Raw genomic sequence first — 21,468 nt, forward strand, 5'->3', positions numbered from 1 at the left:
TCTCCAGTTACATGCTAATGTCTCCCAAAGAAGGTGAGTCAGAAAGTTCAGCTGTTCTATCTTTGGACCATTAATATTCAATGTTGAATCAGGCTACATCCCAAAACACCTACAACTGAAAAGTAATTCTTCTCAAATGAAAACTGGCATAATAAGTGTACCCACTGGGTTTGGGGAATGTTTCCCATCCTAAAATAAATTTTAAGCACACAGAGACAGTTAGAAATTGTCACTCTGCTGATAACTATGTTTTATTCAGTAATCTGTCAAATAAAGGTAAAAAGGCAAACACACACACACACACACACACACACACACACACACACAGAGCAGAGCTTTATATTTTAATTTCTTTATGTCTGTTCTTCCCCCCATTTTTTTTAAAGTGTAGTTTATCAAAAGAAGGAACAGAAATCACAAGAGTATGATATGCTTTCCATGTTACACTGGCTCAGTTTCAAGGAAAAAGAATTATAGCAGAAAAAGGATGCTGCCACACGCATATAATAATAGCATTAACCATACTGACTTGCAACATAAATTGAACCATTAAAAGATTTAAATGTTCCTCATTAACTTTTATTAGTTTCAGTTTTTAACTTTTTCTTTTCCCCTTAAAATTAAAAATGAGCATTCCCTTCAACTCTGTACACCTTCAAGCAGCATACAGGCTGAATCCCCTGGTGCAGAATTTTTTCAATGTCTCTAAACTGTGCCATAAAAACAGTAAGTCTGAGGTTAAGTTTTTTAAACTTACGAAAAAATCAGAGATTTCATAGTCTTATTATTTTAGTGCTTATCATTCCTAATCACTAAAAAGAAATGACCTAATTAAAGAATTCTGGAGAGGGCTCTAACCTTTTTGACTCCTTCCTATGTGCTAGGCATTAGGTTAAGCACTTCAAATTTATTATTGTAAAGTGTGTCAAACGTAGTGCCTACCGGTTAATGAACATGATACCTACAAAAAAGAAAGAAAAATGCTATGGGGTCTTCTTCTCTCCATAGTCTGAGTACCTGATCTGCCATGTAATATGCATTGAAGGAAAGAAAGGAGGGAGAAAGACCTATACACAAATAAATCCTTTTGATTCTTAAAAGTCTTTTGATTTGCTTTGTTTCTAAAAACGATGATACATTAAAAAATAGCACTTTATAAAATGGAAAATAAGTGCACATTTGGTTAGAAAATTTCAAAATGTGCAGAATGTTACAACATAAAAATACAGAATTTCACCTCCTTATACACATACCTTTTTGGAAATATATCCATCGCCCAGTTGATCTCTGAGAGCACTGAAAGGCCAAGGCAGCGTTACAAATCATTTCTCAAAAGTAGATTTACTCTACTTTCATCATAGAAAATAGGAACTAAGTATATATAAAGTCTTTCAGTTATAAAATTTGCTTACTGTCACTATTTATTATAAATTGGATCCTTCATTGTTTTTATTTGATTCTTTAAGAAAACTAATTATCATGTACACATTACTCAACCATAAAAAAGAAGGAAATCTTGCCATTTTCAACACTGATGAACCTTGAGGGCATTATGCTAAATGAAATAAGTCTGACAGGAAGACAGATAATGAATGATCTCTCTTATATGTAGATTCTAAAACAATAACAACAAAAAAAATCCAGCTCATAGATACAGAGAACATACTGGTGGTTGCCAGAGGCACATGAAGAGTAAGTGAAATGGGTGGGTGAAGGTGATCAAAAGGTACAAATTTCCAGTTATAAAAGACATAAGTCCTGAGGATATAATGTACAGCATGGTGACTATAGTAATAATACTCTATTGTATATTTGAAAGTTGCTAAGAGTAATTCTTAAAAGTTCTCACAGCAAGAAAAAAAATTGTAACTATAGATGGTGATGGATGTTAACTAGACTTATTGTGGTAATCATTCTGCAATATATATAAATATCAAATCATTATTTTGTGCACCCGAAATATAATGTTATATGTCAATTGCATCTCAATTAAAAAAAAAAAAGTAGTATCGTTAATTGACTCTTTAAGAAAACCTGAATGTTGTAGACGTGTCTTGATTATATTCTCAGTCACCTCAGTTTGCTGGCATGTAAAATTGGTAGGCCACTATTTAAAAGCCATTTTAGAAGCAACTTTTCTTCTTCAAAGAATAGAATGGTGTAATTCCTTTTAAAAGACTAAATTCCAGTTACAGAAAGAAAAATGCTATGTCAAAAATAACAATAATATGCATTTTGTTCACCTTGGAAACTTTAGACTTGAAAGAAGCCTATAGTATAACTTTTCCATTACTCCAGTTGAATTCTAAGACCACCAGTGTAACAGCACCACTCAGAAAACCGCAGGCCTGGCCTTGCTAGAATACACATATAGTTGCTGAGGAACAGGAAACGAGGCCAGATGGTTCTGCTGAGGAAAGCACTTTTTTTCTTTATAAAACCAAAAAAGCCCTAATAGGTCAAACACAAAAATGTAGATATGGTAAAACGGAAAGCTAACAGGGAGATTTATGTAAATGAGACAAGCATAGTTTTGCATTATGTTTCCAGCTACACTAGTAAATATGTAGAGGGAGGAAAACAGGGAAGGAAAACTAAAACAGTAGATCTATACCATAGATCTGCATAGTGTTCTTGATAGGGAGAAAAGCTACTAGCAATCCTTAAATAGGCACTGTGGCAACATTTTGGGAACACATAGCATACGATTTGTTAGACTGAGCACCTACAAATTACCATAAAAACTTTTTTTAAAAAAATGAACCTTCAAATAAAGAATCTAAAGTAACTACAGTCTATACTCCAACTTTCTTGTACATCCAATTAATGCGGTTGTTCACAATCACATGAAGTCTAAATGTGCGTGAAAAGACACTCAACACAAACTTCTGGGTGGAAGCAGGGAGAAGAGCCTCAAGCTCCAGGTCCACTTCAGTCCCTCCCTCACTCATTGTGACCAGTGCATAGCCATATCTCTTCAAACATGCACTTGGATGAAGATATGTGTCTTCTGCATTGCCCATTCTCTTTTCTTTTTTGACCAGAGAAAAATTCTGTGAAGTCAAAAACTTGGCCTCATGATCTCCCTTACAGAGCAGAGTGGCCATGGGCTGCAGTTCTGGCTAACAAAATGCTAGTGCTGGTCACCCAGAGATTTGCAGCCTTCTCTTCCCTGACATAAGACTTAAGGGAATTGCACAGGATGGCTGGGGCTGTGGTTGGTGGCTACTGCCACTCTGGGGTCAGGAGAGAATAAACAATCAGAGATCTGGACCTGGCATCTATAAATCACATCTGCACCTAGCCCAAGACTCCTGGTGATGAGTAAAAAGTAAACCCTAGTAGGCTCTCTGTCACGTGCAACTGAGTGTAATTCCTAACTGAGGCATGAACTACCTAGATGACAATCTTCCACAGCTATGGCAAAACATATCATGTAGCACTTTCATTGACCATGTGATCTGACAGACATAGTGGGAAGACCATGAAAGATTGGAGTTAAGTTCAAACTCTGAACTATCTGTTTTACCTCTAGTCAGTAAATATCTCTGAAAAATGAACTCCTTTACCTGTTACACGAAGAGGCTGAACAGGATGATGCATAAAGTTGCTTCAGTGTTTAAGTTAAATAAATCAACGGAGCCAATCTGATTTGAGGTCCATTCGCTCTCAGGTATTTATTCAATAAACACATGCTAAGCACCCTGAAGTTTCAGGTGTTCTGAAGGGCTACACAAGGGGGTAGGTCAGCATGGCGGTCAGACAGAGAGTTGTGTGTCTGTGAGAGGCTGCCAGCCAAACTGGGATAATCACTCTGGCAGGGACTCTAAGGGATGTGAATCAAAGGCTATATGCTAGGAATGGTCAGTTCTTCTGATTAAGTGATGAGGGAGGAGGGTAAAAAGAGGAGGCTGCTCAGGGAGATGTTTGAGGCAGAGCAGAATTCGGAGAAGAAATGAGCAGGAACAAGGCTGAGTTCAGTTCAAAGTCCCAATGGGAGCCAGGCACACAGCAAGAGAAGCAGTAATGAACTTGAGTAGACAAAGCCTTTTTTAAGGACATGAGGGACACTGACTGGCAAGACCCTCGAATGTCACACTCCTATCACCAGCTTTCATTCTGCAGTAGAGACACTGATGGTTTTTATGGAGAAATAAGATGGTTTCTGTATTTCAGAAAGGTGACTGGCAGCAGTGAAGAAGGTAGAGAGAGCTCAGCCAAGTGCAGGGCACAGAGCCCGCTCCCAATGACGGGCTGCGGGATAAATGCACAAAAGTCTGATCTGAGACAAACTAAGTTATTTTCTCTAAGTTTTATTTTTTGCCTCTGGGGGAAGGAAAGGGATAATAGCATCTATCTCACTAGACTATTGTGAAAGCTTGTAAAGAGTGTCAAACAGTTTACATAGTACTCAGTATGGTCTTAAACTTGGAAATAAAAACTAAAAGTAGACTTTAATTAATGGCATTTAGATTCAGAAAAGACCTTTCTTTAAAGCAACAAATGACAATTAGAATAGTTCAAAAATAAAAGGTCATCCTGGGAGACAATGAATTATTTTTCAGTTTTTCAAACATAGACTGGCTAGTCACCTTTCAAACACACAACAAGATGGAAGATTAGCAGAACCTGAAGATCTTAAAATTCTTGCTGGTACAAAAACTGTCATTAAATATTTAACACAAACTCATGTGATAATCATGGTTTTCATGTAATTTATCCCTTTATCATATTTTCACTATTCCAATTCTGTATGGCCAACAGATGGAGGAAAAAGAGAGGAAGTCAGTAGCCACCTATTCACAACATGCTGTTCACACAGTGCCAAGTGCACACCAAGGAACAGGGCATACCACCAGCCATCTACCATGCTTTATGAGGGCCTTCATTGTGCAAAGCCAGGTAGTTAATACTCAAGACACTTAACACACTTGAAACAGAACAGGGACAGGCTGGGCTTCCCTCTCTTAACTGCCAGATTCCGCGCCACACCGTTCAGCTACTTTCGTCTGAGATAATAAACAACTTTCCAACCGCAAAATTTGCCCAAGGCAGTCGACCCCCACATCCGCATGTGCACAGAAACCAGAGTTGACCCCTATATGACCTTCCTGGGGAGTCATAAAGAGCAACACCGCAATCTTGGGCCTACCAAGCATGCGCGAGGGCTTCGCGTGGACTGCGTCTGCGGGAGCCAGCCAGAGTACTCTCACAGTGCTATCTCCCTTGTGCTAAAGCATAAACCCCAATAAATCTTGTCTGAAGTCTGATTTGGCCTCTTGTTAATTTCTAATACAGAGAGATCCTAAGAACCTAAGGTCCGTAATACCTGAAGTAAAGAGGTTTTGATACTAGGGATGGGAAAGGGGAGTCAGAGGGAAGGAGTGAGAGGAGGAGAGACAGAAGAAGGGAGGGAATGCCAGAGTATGGTGACTTAGGAAAGATACTCCCAAAATGCTTAACTAAGCCAATGTAATTTCTTTGAGCTCCACAAGACTTCTAACATCCCAGAGCCCTATATCACGCGTTATTAAACAAGCAAACCGGTAATTCATTAGGGATAATTTTAATAGATGACTCATTTGGCCCAGCCAGTCAATGATGCTTTGGTTTCCCAAAGGCTCTTGCAGATAACTACAAAGAAGCTTTCAGCTGCCACTGACAAAAGGCAATGGAATTTAAACCACCTATGCCACTTCTTCAAACTTCTTTCTTCAGTTTTTTTGAAGATAAGGATCAAATGAAATGATTTCTGTAAAACCTGTATTTCCTGTACAGAGTTGATAGCTTCTTCAAATTATATGATTGTACAACTATTAAATTAATATTTACTTCAGAGGAAGTCTTCTATTTAGGACATATGACCTGGCCTTTTAACTTTTGGCTCTTCCAATGTTTTACAGTTTCTAACTCAATATCTCATATCTGTGCTCTTCATTTCACAGGAGGAGTAGAGATTCTAGAAGGCCATTAGTAAAAATGCTAGTTTACTTGTAATTCCTAGTGAGGCGTATACCTTGTTAAATGGTCAACATTTGAAGACAGTGGGAAAAAATGGCTTTAAAATCTCACAAGAATGACTATACAATAGACCCAGAAAAGTCATGCTTTATCACACAGTAAGGGGTTACACTGAAGAGTTAAGTGTGGTTGGACTGAACCCACTGTTCAGTACAAGGCCAGGACTTCAGGCCAGAGCTTTTCATTTCAAAGCCAGCTTTTTTCTTATGGAAAATGTAAATAATAATTCCTGATTTCCTAACCATCGTCTAAGATTTGTTGGGAGACTCAATCCAAAGATGTAAATGATAAAGCAAACAAATGCAAGAGGATATAACCTTCAGGGATTTAAAAAAGGTCTGGTGAAAGCTCTACATATTTTGTTTTCAAACTTGAAATTTAAGATCCAATGAAAATCAGCAAGTAATTCTTGACCTAAAAGAGACACTATTAGAAAAACCATATGAAACCATGAACCCCCCCAGGATTTTGATCTTTGCCTTTGCACAGGCAAAAAGGGGAGAGGTGTAACTGCCACACCTAGATGAGTATTTGTAGAGTGTGGATGTGGTTACAAAATGGCCAAGAAGAAAGGGCCACGGTCACCTTCCTGGAATGCAACCTGCCTCCCCTAAGCTCCACCCAGGCAGCCCACACACCATCACCCCTGGGGCTGAAGCACACCACTCCATTTGATGAGTCAGAACTGGAGGACTGATCTGGGAACAGGGATCTGTGCTGTGAACATGTGGATACCATGCAGCAAGGGGAGAAGATGAAATTACATGCTCAGAGAACCCAAAAACATACTGAAGAATATTTCTCTTTTCTTCTAACTTCACAGTTTGCACAGATTTTATACAGCTACTATCAAATAACTAAGAGTCTTGAAATTCATTTTTACAAGTATTAAAAAAAAAGACCATTACTATTAGAAAATGACCTACCCTAAATTTTGTGTGTGTTTGGTAGTAAGAGGGATATGGACTGGGAGACGGAATAGAGAGAGGGTAATAAATGAGTGAAAGTTTTCTGGAATAAAATCTGTGATGAAAATTTTGTTCTATCTAGAAGAATCCTTTATCAAATGAGACTCAACAACTGAGAGGAAGTGATGATTACAAATAAAGAGGGTTCTGAATGAGCAAATGTCGATGTTATCAATCTCACAGAGGCATTCGATCCTGTAAACTAATGCTACTTTTCTAATTTTTAAAATTTTGTTTTATAAGTCAGGGCCAGTGAATTATTCTTCCTTTCTATTTTATTCCATTGCTCAGATATCTTTCTTTTAAAAACAGGAATAAAGTCCAATAATAGAATCTTGAGATAATTGAGAAACTTACCACAGTATAAGAATATATGAGTATTATTCATTTTTCCTTTACAGTCTGCATGCAACAAGAAAGAACACTGATTGAAAATATTTTGCTGGAATTAAAATCTATCACAACTAAAACCAAAATCTGGTAAGATCCTATTCAGTGGGAAACGTCTTACGCTAGGTAGACAAAGCAATCTTTTAATAGAGGAATAAAACACATTTCATATATACATAGTCATGTTTATAAATATTATGAAGAAATGCTCAGATGAGGAGATTCCATTACATTAAGTATTTATTGAGCATCTGTTCTCTACCAGGTATGTTGGGAGACACAATTACGATAAAGAGGCATAATATCCAGTTCCTGCCTTCAAGGAGCTTCCTTGAAAGAGACTGGCACAAGATAATTAACCACATCACATTTCGTGTTTGTGGAGGATTTTGTCAGAGATCTCAATCTACTTAGATTATATAACAATTAATAAAGTAATGATTTAAGCCTAAACATTCTCTTTATAATGTGACAAAACATAGCAAAAATGATCTGAAATGTTTTACATAACTCTGAGAGGTAGCTGGGGAAGCCATACTAAGCAGCAAGTTTATCTCTTTCTTTAATGACTTTCCTAATAATTTCCAAGTGAGGCAATGCAAAGACAATTTGCAAGTGGTTTATCAACTTTGCCTTTATATAATTCTGCTTCTGTGAGACTGTACTTGTGAATTAATTTGGCTTACTGCAAGCCTAAATCTACCTTATTTGCTAAAATGAAAAGGGGATTATCACTTAATAGTACCCCAAATTCATCCATTTGGGGCATATTTAGCTTGTATGTTACATCCACAGTTTCTGGAGCAACTCTAAAAGCTACATGGGAAACCCTTTGGACATGTATGTTACATCCACAGTTTCTGGAGCAACTCTAAAAGCTACATGGGAAACCCTTTGGACACTTGGTGCCAAGAGGATAATGGGTTTTGAATATTCTTTAACTACAATAAGGTATAAAGAACATGGAACAAAGTCAATGACCTATTTTAAAACTACTTACCTAGCAAGTCAAACTGTCAAACATTTTATTCCTGTCCAATATCTGCTCCAAACAAGAGTCCAAAACAAAGCAGTGCCTTCTCCTGCAGGTGTCTGCCTCTTTGACTCACAACCGCTGCCCTGGGAGAGCAGGCAATCAGTGGGACAGGTCAAAGTATCTATCATAGAGATCTCCCAAGTTCAGATCTAACTGTTCCACACAAAGCCAATTACATTCAGTAAAGCCAGCTTTACTAAAGTAAATAGGTAGAAAAAAAGATAGATTTTACAAATGTAAATAACAACACTCACAGAGGGGATCAAACTTTTTTCTTTGCCTAAAAGAATAAAAAGAATCTTTAAGACTTCACGGCTATGATTCCATGGAGGAGATTAAGCAGAAGAGATATTTTCTAGTGTGGGTAAACAGGAGCAGAAAATAAATTACATATCTTTGGTTTAAGAGCCATGCTATTTGGAATTTTTTTCCTTTTTTTTTTTTTTTTTTTTTTTTTAAATGAAGTTTATTGGGATAACATCGGTTAATACAATCATATAATTTGCAGGTTTGCTTTATGACTTTAGGTGCAAAGGCAAAATTAACACATTTGGATTAAAGGGTCCCCTGAGGCCAAGCCTGGGAACCTGGAGCCTGGGCTCCTGAGACAGCAGCAAGGGGTACTCAAGTGGTCTGAGAAAGTTATAGAGCAGGGACACAGGGCCAGGGCTCTGTGAGGAAAAAAAAAAAATGTAATTTTAGTAAATGATTTCCTGCAATAAAGCACTGAGAAGTAAGATAAATCTAAAAAGTACTTTAAAACAAATTTAAAAATGAGCATTTTGACTCTGAGGGAGTGGGGGGGGTGAGGAGAGAGAAAGGGAGAAAGAGAGAGAGGGAAGGAAGAGAAGGGAGGGAGAAGAGAGAGAAAGAGAAAAAGAGAGAGAGAAAGGAGAGAATTTTCTGGGTGTTTGTGGCCAGGAGTTAAATAAAAGACAGACTAGCGTGATTGCAAATACTTTTTCTGTACTTTCCAGAATACATTAGTGTAAAAATGAAGCATTTAATATTAAAGATATATACCTTATATAGGCAAAATGATCACTAAATTTGGGTGATATCATATTTTATAAGAGGTAATTACATCTGAATCACATGTATAGTCTTGTTATTAAAATTAAATAGCCAGTTTTCATTTGTAGGCAGAAGCAGATATGAAGTGAGAGACACCAGTGAAAAAAGAGACAACAGAGGAGCAGAGAAAGGATAGAGGAGAATGTGAGCAAAGGATCAGCAAACAGTCTAGGCAGGCTAAACAGGAGGTGGAAGGAGAAAGCTTAAGGAAACTCAGTATACTTCAAATGTAAGTGAATAAGCATCATAATCTAAGTGGAAAAAGAGGCTTTTCACACTTTACCAAGGACTTATTTTCGGGAACAGAAACATAACTTCTTAGGTACAAGCAGTCATTTCCTGATCCATAGTGGTATGATGACACTTGACATCAATGAGAGTGAGTAAAGGGTGGAGTACAAGCATTTATCTTAATGTTGTTAATTGCTACCCATTAGAAAATAAATGGCATTTACACAAAGTTTCATAATCTGTTTCCATAGGCCCTCTATCTACTGAATAAGCAACTCCATTCTATATTCATTGTTATCCTCTCACTCCACATACACATACTTACATATATTTGCCATGAACTACTTTTCTAATTTAATGTCAGATGCTCAATTTTATACTTTAAAAATACAACTGAAAATATGATCTAAAAATGCACCCACCTCCAAGTTTCTAAATTACCTGTGGATGAAAACTTCATGAATAATCCATCCTAGAAATATGGGTGGTGCAGGCTTCATTTACTGAAACAATCTAAACGGGGTCTATAGTTTCTGGGAATTGGGGGCATGGCCACTCCTGTGATCAAGAAAGACCTGGCTAGAGAGAATAAAGTAACTATGACTTTCCACATTTCTGTTAAGTGAGGCCTTACTAAAGAATGGATTCTGGTACCATTAACACTTTAGAGAACTCAAACAGAACAAGAAATCAAGCTACCCTCCTGAATGTGAAAAATAAAAGAAAAAGTTTATCGATGATGTTGAATAAGCAAGATTTCCCTTAAATAAGATCTCATAATGTTTAAATGGTATCGTTTCCTTCCAGATTTCTGTGAATTAACACAGGATACAGAATGCTAGCAGCACAGTACATGAGACTAGATGAGAAAGAAAGGCTTGAGAACCATAGTCACTTCTCTCCAACTCTGTCAACAGTCTACTTCCCCACAGCCAGAGGTTCCCAGTTTTCCCCAGGTCTCTGTTATACGCTGTAATGAAGGTTAAATCGTTTAGAAGCCAGTGGGCAGAGAGGGATGGACACCTAATTTCCCATTTTTCCCAAACACCCACCACCCCTTACATTGTTGCCTAATACAGCCCATCCGATGGGTTCATTGAGATCGGATAGCTGTCTTAGCCTTAGTGTCCAGATATTTCTCTTTCCCTTGGACTATATATGGCAGAAAAAAAGTGAGAGAAACTTAATTTTCTGTCTCTCTGGGAAATGAAAAGTTACTTACATCCCACTGTTAACATCCCTATTCCTCTCACTTTAATATAAATTAGTGGTTATCAGCATGGCTTAGGTATCAGACCAGGGCTGGAGTTCTCTGGCTTCATTCACCTCTATTGGCCATGGTTTTGGGTGAATATGTTATCCAAACTCTCTCACCCTTAATTCCTTCATCCATAAAATGAGGACATACTCTCTACTTTTCAGGATTGTTGTACTTACTATATAAGATAATGTATATCAAGTCTTTAGTGTAAAGTTTCTGGCACATAATAAATGACCAACATTTGGCAGTTATTATTTTTATTTCTAAAAGTAGTTTTTTGTTATTAATCTGTGCTCCCTGAAAAAAAGAAAAAGAAAGGAAGAAAAAGAGGTATGTGTCTGTCAGTATAATATTAAAATATAGATGAATCTCCATCCTCATCCAACAATTTTAACACTCCCTGGGCTGCCTCTGAACCAGCAGAACTCCTCAGGAGCATCTGTATGGTCAGCTGTTGGCAGTAACGGCTTTTTTACTAATTCCTAGTAAAAGTCCTGAGGTCACTTGATTACCCGTGTATCCCAAGAGCAAGGGACCACCTTGTGAGTAGCAAAACCTTAAAGATACTTCTGACCCAGTCCTTATCAATTAATTTATCTCTCAATATATTCTGGCTACAGTTGTGTTCCAGTTAGTTTTAATCAAACTGTTACCATTAATTTTATTTAAACATGTGGTGCCATTTCCCAACTCTGTACTGTTAGACATTAATATTTATTTTTTATTAAAATGGTGGAATGGTTAAATAAGTGTGAGAAACCCTTTATTAACCTTAGTAGGCCATAGTGCACGTTCACATATCATTAATTGTAAGAAGTTGGTCCTACGATAAAGAAATTTGCTTACCTTTGTGCAGTATAGCATTTTGCAGGCTTATCTGGCTTTGGACAAACTTTAGAAGACTGTCATTTGTAGCAACTAGAACAATGACCATGGTAAGTACTCAATGGAAGATATGTTAAAGGAATAATGTCACCCAGAGAAGTTAGAGGTTCTCTCTTGCTTGTTATTAGGCACTACTTGTACAATGTTGACTACCTGAATTTGCTTGAATATGGTATATAGCCCCCAATATGTTCTCATGAATATAAGGAGTTGCTTAGATGTATATGGAGGGAGGCAGGCATGAAAACAGGTTGTGTGGTATCACAATTATTTATTAATTTTATTTTTCTTATTTATTTTTTCCCCTCAGAATTCCTTTTTTTTTTTTTTTAAGGTGACATCGGTTAATGAAATCCAGTAAATTTCAGGTATATAATTCAACAGTAAGGCATATATATATTCCACTGTGTGTTCACTGCCCATAGTTAGATTTCTTTCTGTCACCACATATTTGATGCCTTTTAAAAAGATGTAAATATTTTAAAAGTTTGAATTGCCAATTGACTATATCACATAAGAAATGTAAATTTTTGATAACCTGTGTTTGTGTGAATTGAGTATAGATCTGAGCCATTAGCAATATTTAAATACTAATTTTTTTTTCACATAATGCTACAAAAATTGTAGATGTTAATTATAGACTCTAGGTGGTGGGTATATGACTATTCATGTTTAAAGTTATTTAACAACTCTGTACATTTAAAATGTTTATAATAAAATATTGGAAAAGATATAACTGCATATAGTTTGCTTATTCCAAAGTAGAATATAACAATATAATTTTTATATTCTTCATTTCAATTTGAAATACCTCTTACCCACTCAGATAATTTAAAATCATTTTGATCTAGGAAATAAGGCTATACATGGATGTTAATGAACCTGACTCAGCAACAGGAAATGGCTTTGTATAAATTGTTGACAAAATGTTTATAAGACAGAGTAGATTCTAATCATGTTATGCACAGCGCATTAATGCTAATTTTTACAGGGTTATTATTATAGCCTTTTCACAGATTGGTAAATTTAGATATAAAACCTGTCTAAGGCTGAGGAGCAAATCACTAACACAACTGGGGTCATCTACACCTCGTCTGTCAAATGCTCTCTTCTTTCGTCATGGAAATTCATCCATAAGTAAAAAAAGTATAAGTCGCTTAATCTAAAGATTTACTAATACAATATGTTTGTGTATAAGTGAGAAGGAGTATACAATTAAAACTTATGTAAATGAGATACTATTATGAGTTGTTTGATCTGTGCTTGCCAAGTCTTCTTTATTCTGAGGCTTGTAATTACAGTGCCAAGATGAAGATGTATTTTAAACAAACAATGCTTCTCCCTTTTTTTATTCTTAGGCTTTTTGATTTCAATTTTGGCAACATCTACTTTTAGTCATAAGTCTGTGAAGTAATCTCATTTTAATACATTTAGAAATGCAAGGGATGGTAATATTTCTTAAAATGTACATAGAAAACAATGAATTCTTACTTAATAATGATACTTTTTTAGAAATCAAGAAATTTAGACTTCTTTCAGAACTCATGAATGAAAACTATAAAATGATTCTTACATCAACATGTGTTACTATCGGAATCCCAGGAGGATCCTTAATATGAAAAACCTACTTGTATTGTGGAACAAATCAGATCTAGAATGCCAATGAGAACAACTTAATATTGTATACGTGTCTCTATAAAATCTGAACATTTTATATTCTTACTGAAAGGCCAAAACATCTCGCTCTTATGTGAATATTTTGGCTTCTGGCATGCTGTACTGACACCATCTTGTCAAGGAATCTTCAGAATGACATCATTTGGGAAGATCTTTTTAAAGTCTTTGAGCCAAAATGTTTATACAATACCTTTATTTTAAATGAATACAAATGTGGGCTCTTCCAATACAAATGTGGGCCCTTTGTATCAAGGTTTGAGCTGCACCCAGGACCGGTGTGCTAACTTGGAATTTGGGGAGTAAAATGATAGCAGGGTTCTTCTTCCAGATCCACTATGCTCACAAGAGAATTTCTCATTACTTATGCATTTGTTTAACAGTCTCATATACATTTGGGGAGGATATTTTGGCCTATTGTAAAAATATCATTTCTTCTGTTTCCTGATTTAAAAAGTTTATGCATACATAATTTATGTCAAATATATGGAAAATATAGAAGTATAAAGAAATAACACCAGCAATAAGCATTATTAGCATCTTGATATAGTGTTTCTCTCACTATTAAAATCTATTTCTGAGTTCCAATACAAGCTTTTTTCTTTATCTCAGTGCAAAAATATAAAATAAAATAGAATGAAACTTGATCTATATGGTTCGTGAATTTAGAGAACAAGAGTTTGGATAAAGAGGGATACCTATATAGACCTCTATATAGCTCTAAGTATATTCAGATAGCTGGAAGTCTATAAATCAAAATGAAGTTTTTGAAGAAATAACGTATTTTTACAAAACATACCTCATATTTTTAAGTAGGTAAGGCCATATAGGTTAGACAAAAGAAAGTTTCAGCTCCTCCTGCTAATATCTCCTTTCTCCCACTTTCTTATAATTTCTGAAAGTATGGCCTTATATATATTTTTAATGTATTGTTCTTAAAATAGATCTAAGGACTACTATCATAAAATATTTCTTTGTAATTACAGCTAAGAAGAACATACTTAAACGATTTAAATGTTGTGCTCTTTAAAATGTAAAATCAGAATTTTTGTCCATAATATAAATCAGTTATAGGTATTCAAGTACACAACATTTTTAATTGTTATAAACAAAAATTTAATTGTTATAAACTGCTGAAGCTAAACTCTGTGTTAGTAAGTTAACTACTTGTTTGCTTTCTTTCTGAATTGCATCAATGGACAAGAAAGCCAGATCTAGTTTCCCAGAGAGGAATCATTAAGGACAGAAATAGTCTCCTGAGCACAGGAAATCTGTAAGCATCTAAACAAGGAAAAGCAGGCTCCAGGGAAAATGACAATGTCACTAACATGCTCATTCATGTCTGGCCACAGAACCACCATAGATATTTAAAAGCATACTAATTAGGGCAAGGTAAAATGTATTTGTTTAAAGAAAAATCACACTACTAACATTATATATATATATATATATAACACGTAATTCAAACCAAAAGCATTAATGTGTATATAAATCCCAATAATGAAAATTGAAATGTCCTTTTAACTATACCCATTATTCTGCAAAAGCATCATTACCATCTATTTCTCTTTATTTAATGGACAGAGTTATTGGCATGCAAAGTCACAATTTAAGAAGTGTAAAGGGTAATAACCAGACTTTTAAGCAGCGGAAACAAAAAGCTCCATAAAAATATTACTCTTAATTTAGTAGAAGAATGTAAATCTGAACGTCTGATATTATGCAAATTGAAATTTGGTAGTATTTCTTGAAGATTTCAGAATTAGTACCTTTATACCCAAAAATTCTTTCGTGGTTAGTTATATGCGTATTAGGCAGGGAGAGGGTGCAAAAAAAGCGGGAAGCTGAAAAAGTCTTTAGAAAGTGAAGAACGCCATTCAAACACTTTTTTCACTCATCATCTAAAAAACTGACAGACACATATTAAATAATTAAAGAATAAACAATTGCGAAAGGCTTCCTCATTCAAGTAACATTCTCCATAATCTACATATACTGAACCAAGGAATCTTAAATTGAAAGTAGTATGTGCTTTTCTGAATTAGTAAAATTTTACATGCTACAACCTCTAGGTTATGCTTTTCCACTAGAGGCCTCGTATTTAAAACACCAACTGATACAGGTATTCTTAAGAACATGAGTTAGTTCCTACCTCTACATAGTCCTTGGCATGGCCCCAATCTCGTTTGGCATCCAGATTTCCCAAACTGAAACATTCCAGTTGTCCAAGGTAAATCTTAGCTACTGACCGGCTAATTTTTCGAGTAACAAAATTAGCTCCTAAAAAGAGACAAAAGATGTATTATCAGTAGAGTTTATTTGACATCTAACAGTTTGGTGAACCAAACCAATTCTCAGCCTCTGGGCATTCCTTTCATTCTTTTTTTCCCCCCTCTTTAAAATAATAAACATAAACATCATATACTCCTATTAATAAAGCTATTTTGAGGCTCACGGGGAGAGGAAGAAGAGAATAAGTTAGCTCACAGGGTATATAACTAGTTAAAAGAAACAAATGAGAAATGCATTTGGGTTGTCAATAAGTGGTGATCTAACTTTTTTATAACTTTTATTTAGAAACTTGCACAGTGATCTGATTATAAATTATGGCACATTTCTAAATCGAAAGTTCTCGATACTAACCACAATGCCACCTTCCAATTTCATTTAAGGGTTACCTACAGTAATGGGCTCCTGAATTCTTTATGAATATTTTGAAATGAATGGATGAAAGGTGTCATGAATTGAAGAAAGTAGTGAAATTGTTTTAATGTTCTCTGGTCTTTAATGAAAGCCTCTATCTACTTTTAAAAGATCATCAAAAAGGACATTAAAAGACACTGCTGAGACAATTTTATCTATGCTCCTGAATCTAGGTAAGGTTATCATAAAATACCAAGTAATGCCAAATTCTCAACGTAAGAACACACACATGAGCTAGTCAATGGCTTCATATAGTTTAGATAGATTACTATCATGATTTATCACTTCTCAATAACTTTAGCTTTGTTCTTTTGCAGATAAAGCAGGAAGGTGAATGTTAAGACAACAAGTTTTGGCTTCTAGAGAAACTGGCACAGGGATAAGGGGAATTTTTCTTAACAGGTTTTCTAATTTGGGGCAGGAATATGGCCCAGTGCAAGTTCAAACACATATTAAATTCACTTACTACACAAAATTAGTATATACATTTATAACATTATCATTAAAAATGACAATGGGTCTTCCATGGAAATCTAAAATTTCAGTTTCTCTTAGCAGTTCATAGAGTATGTTAAGAAATCAAAAGCTTCAACTTTCTATGGCAGTTTATGAAATACTGATCTCCTTCAAAAATAGCCTTTCAAAAAGAAGATATGTTTATTAGGCGTAATCTCTCTCAATCTATTACCAATCAGCAATATTTATTTCCTATTGACTTGTAACAAATTTAGGTTTCTTGATGTCTACCTTTCTATTTTAATGTCAGGACTATACTATAATCCCAAAGGATGCTAGATAAACTTGTGATGCCAAATCATCACAGGAAGTTCCTGGCACAAAATAGTTCAGATTATTCTATTTACCATAAGCTAATGTTTAGGAATCAAATGGAAGCATGTGACTTTGTTCAAACAATTTACTTAGGCAATCCTTTCAACCAGTATTAATTGAACACTTACAAAACACCAAGCACTAAGCTGGGGGATCCAGGAGTGAAGCAGCAGCAGAAAGGAAAACACAGACAAATAAATCAGTGTTGCCAGAAATGAAATGACATATTTGCAAGGACAGAAACATTCAGGGTCTATAGCATAGCTTCTGGGTGTGGTCAGGAAATATTCACCAGAGAAGAAGCCTGAATTGAGTATCCTAGTGAGATCATGAAGGGATTAATTAAGTTGTTAGACAGGGACAGTGATCCAGACAGGGGGAATAACACATGCAAAGATAGGGAAGGGCCTTTCAGCAGGCCTTTCTCTTTAAAACCCTAACGTAACTTTGTAGTGACCACAACAGGATACCTCTGATGATAGCCACTGCTTTTAGCACAGCGCTAAGCTTTTTAGACAGAAACACATTTAATGTTCAGAGCAACCCACGAACTAAAAATTGTTTCTACCCCTATTTTGAAGATGAAGAAGCTGAGATCAGAGAAGTTATGCCAATTGGCCATTCTAAAACAGAATTCAAAACAGTGTCTATGTGGCTATAAATCCCAGGCTCTCACCTTACCAGGATGTAGAATGGCATACTAAGGGTATGGGAGACATACTTATCTGGATCCAAAAGTTATCTTGGATGCCTAGTCAAATTTATTTGAAATTTCTAGTTCTTTAAATTTAATTTTTAATATTATTTATAGCGGTTGTATTGAGATCCAATTCACATACAATTCATCCATTTAATGTGTATAACTCAATGGCTTTTATTATACTCAGAAACTGTGCAGCCATCACTATAATCAATTTTAGAACATTTTCATCACTCCAAAAATAAAATCCATGACCTTTAGCAGACACTCCTCATTTCCCCCCGCTCCCCAAGTCTGCTGGACTTAGGCAACCACTAATCCACTTTTTGTCACTATAGATTTGTTTATTCTGAACACTTCATATGAATGTTATCATATAACATGTGGTCTTTTGTAACTGGTTTCTCTCACTTAGCACAATATTTTCAAGATTCATCTATATTACAACATAAGTTAGTACTTCATTCTTTCTTTATGGCTGAATAATATTCTATTATGTGGCTATAACACATTTTATTTATTCAATCATCAGTAGATGGAAATTTCGGTTGTTTCTATCATTTGGCTATTGTAAATAATGCCTCTAAAAACATTCATGCACAAGTCTTTGTTTGGATATTATGTTTTAATTTCTCTTGGGAATATACCTACAGGTGGAATTTCTGGGTCACAAGGCAACTCTATGGTTAACCTATTGAGGAACTGCCAGACTGTTTTCCAAAGTGGCTGCACCACTTTACATTCAAATCAGCAGTGAACTGGGGCTCTCATTTCTCCACATCCTCCCTAACACTTGTTGTGGTTTTATCTCTTTGATGATAGTTATCCTAGTGGGTAGTAGTGTTATCTCACTGTGATTTTGATTTGCAGTTCTCTGAAAACTAATGATATTGAGCATCTATATTTTTATGCACCCATTGGTCATTGGTTTATCTTCTTTGTAGAAATGTCTACTCAGATCCTTTGTTCATTTTTAAGTTGTATTACTTGTCTTTTTATTATTTGAGTTGTAATAGTTCTTTATATATTCAGAATCCAAGTTCTTTATCAGATACATAAGTTACAAATATTTTCTCTCATTGTGTAAGTTATCTTTTCCCTTTCTTGATGTCTTTGATGCATAAAAGTTTTTGTAATTTTGAAGTCCAATTTCTTTCTTTCTTTCTTTTTTTTTTTTTTTTGTAGTATGAGCTTAAGGTACCATCCCCAAAAAGGTTTTGTCTAGCCCAAGGTAATGAAAGATTTCTCCTATACTTTTTAATAAATTATTAATTTTGTTTTTATAGTTAGGTCTTTTACCCATTTTAAGTTAATTTTTGTGTATGGTATGATGAAAGGGTCCAACTGCATTCACTTGCATGTGGCTATACAGCTGGCCTAACTCTATTTGTTGAAAAGATTATTCTTTCTGCCTTTGAATTGTCTTGACATCTTTTGTTGAAAATCAATTAACTGTAACTGTATGAGTTTATTTCTGACTTTAATGCTATTCTGTTGATTTGTATATCCATCCTTATGACAGTACCACACATTCTTGATTATTATAGCTTAATGAAAGTTTTAAAATCAAGAGTGGGAGTCTTCTGACTTTGTTCTTTTTTAAGACTATTTTAGATATTCTCAGTCCCTTAAATTTCCACATGAATTTTAGAATCAGCTTGTTAATTTCTGCAAAAAAGTCAACTGGGATTTTAATATGGATTATGCTGAATCTGTAGATCAATATGGGAAATACTGCCATTTTAATAATATTATGTCTTTTCAATTCACGAGCACAGAACGTCTTTTCATTTATTTAGGTCTTTTAAAATTTCTTTTAGCAATGTTTAGTAGTTTCCAAAGAGTAAGTTTTGTACTCCTTTTGTTAAATCTGTTCCCAAGTATTTTATTCTCTTTGATCTCACTATAAATGTAATGTTTTCTTAATTTCATTTTCAGATTAATTTTAAACATTATTATTGCTACCATATGTTTTACTAGTTAATTCTTAGTCTAGGTTTAAAATAATTTTTTAAAAGTTCTTTCTCTTCATTTTTATTCCTTTTCATACAAGACTGCTCTTTTTAGGAAAGAATTATATAAAATCATTATACAGGAGAGCTAAGGCCTTAGAGGTCACTTTGTCCAACCATCCCAAATGTGCAGGTGAATAAAGAGAGTCAGAGAGGCTGAACAACTGCCTACAGTGAGGACAAGTAGCTGTGCCTTACCTCAGCCTGTCCCACCTCACTAACCTGCAGTACAATGCAGGAGGTATCCGCCCTCAGATTAGATTCCTTATATGGTTGTGCATTATAACACATGTGGATAATGGAACTCCCCATAATTATTATAAATACATACTTGATTTCTAAGAGCCTTAAACTAGAAGATCCTAGCTAGGAAAAAAAACAAAAAATGAAAAGTTAGTCCAACGAACCAACTGAAGGCCACCTGCTAATTCTGGTACAAACCATTTAATAACTGTGAAGTTACAGTTTCCTCTGTAAACTACAAGTATAGAAATATTTACTGCATCAAATCACAAAGTGGACTAACATAGATGAAATGGCGTTGTAGAACATAAATCACTACAGAAATATAAGGAATTAATATCAACATGTCCTTGTTTGTAAAAGAATGATAATAACAATACTTACCATGTATGTTTGATGTTTAAGTGAGAAAATCTAGGTAATATGATTAGCAAGTTCTCAATAAATGTTAGCTATTATTGTAATTATTATATTACAATGTTAATGGTCTCTACAATTAAGCCTCAATGAAAGTTTGGATTTCTTAGTTCTTTTATGACTCTTAATTCTCTGATTTTAAAATTCTGAGATTAAAAACATTTATTTGTAAAGATATGTGTACTCCTATATTCATTGCAGCATCATTCATGGTGGCCAAGATTAGGAAACAACTGAAGTATCCTTCGAGAGATAATTGGATAAAGATGTGAGATATATATATAGATCTCTATATAGCTTATATATCTCTATATCTACATTTATATATCTATATATAGATATAGATATAGATATGGATATATATAATATATCCATACATGTAATAGAATAAAACTCAGCCATAAGAAAAGAGGAAATACTGCCATTTGTGACAACATGGATGGATCTTGAGAATATCATGTTAAGTGAAATAAGTCAGATGGAAAAAGTCAAGGATCATATGATTTCACTCATATGTGGGATATAAAACTGAAAGTAACAGACGAACAAACAAGAAAAACAAAAACTCATAGATACAGACAACAATATGGAGGTTACAAGAGGGAAAGCGGGGTGGGGGTGATAGAAAAGCATAAAGGGAGTCAAATACATGGTCACGGACGATTTGAATTTGGGTGGCAAATAGATAACATATAGATAACATATTGTAGTACTGTACACCTGAAATCTATATAATTTTATTGCCAATGTCACCTCAGTAAATTTAATAAAATTGAAAAATAACCAACAGCCAAATGCAGGCATGAAGACTTGCACACTGAAAGCACATTTCTTAAATCACTGTAGGTTACTTTTTCAATATAAGTGCATAAACCTAGGAAAAATATAGTACCCACATAAATGTATATTCATAAGAAAGAAATCAATTAAGAAGGATTTTAGTCCAAATATTAGTTCTAAAATTGAGAGCACGTGTTTTGCTAGTGTTGACAGAATGAAAAGAACAGAATTTCTGTTTCAGT

At 34.9% G+C, this 21,468-nt stretch overlaps 1 protein-coding gene across 7 annotated transcripts in view; it reads right to left on the minus strand.

The window, feature by feature from the left end:
- The window catches only part of GMDS (GDP-mannose 4,6-dehydratase), a 602,961-nt gene that overhangs the window by 291,823 nt on the left and 289,670 nt on the right, over positions 1 to 21,468 (minus strand). For all 7 annotated transcript variants that reach the window (XM_011383245.2, XM_011383244.2, XM_023524913.1 and 4 more), the window contains one exon: positions 15,693 to 15,820. In XM_011383245.2, coding sequence (XP_011381547.1) covers positions 15,693 to 15,820 — 128 coding nt within the window. The remainder of the gene's footprint in view (positions 1 to 15,692; positions 15,821 to 21,468) is intronic.

Source organism: Pteropus vampyrus, unplaced genomic scaffold (assembly GCF_000151845.1).
Source record: "Pteropus vampyrus isolate Shadow unplaced genomic scaffold, Pvam_2.0 Scaffold509, whole genome shotgun sequence".
NCBI lineage: Eukaryota > Metazoa > Chordata > Mammalia > Chiroptera > Pteropodidae > Pteropus > Pteropus vampyrus.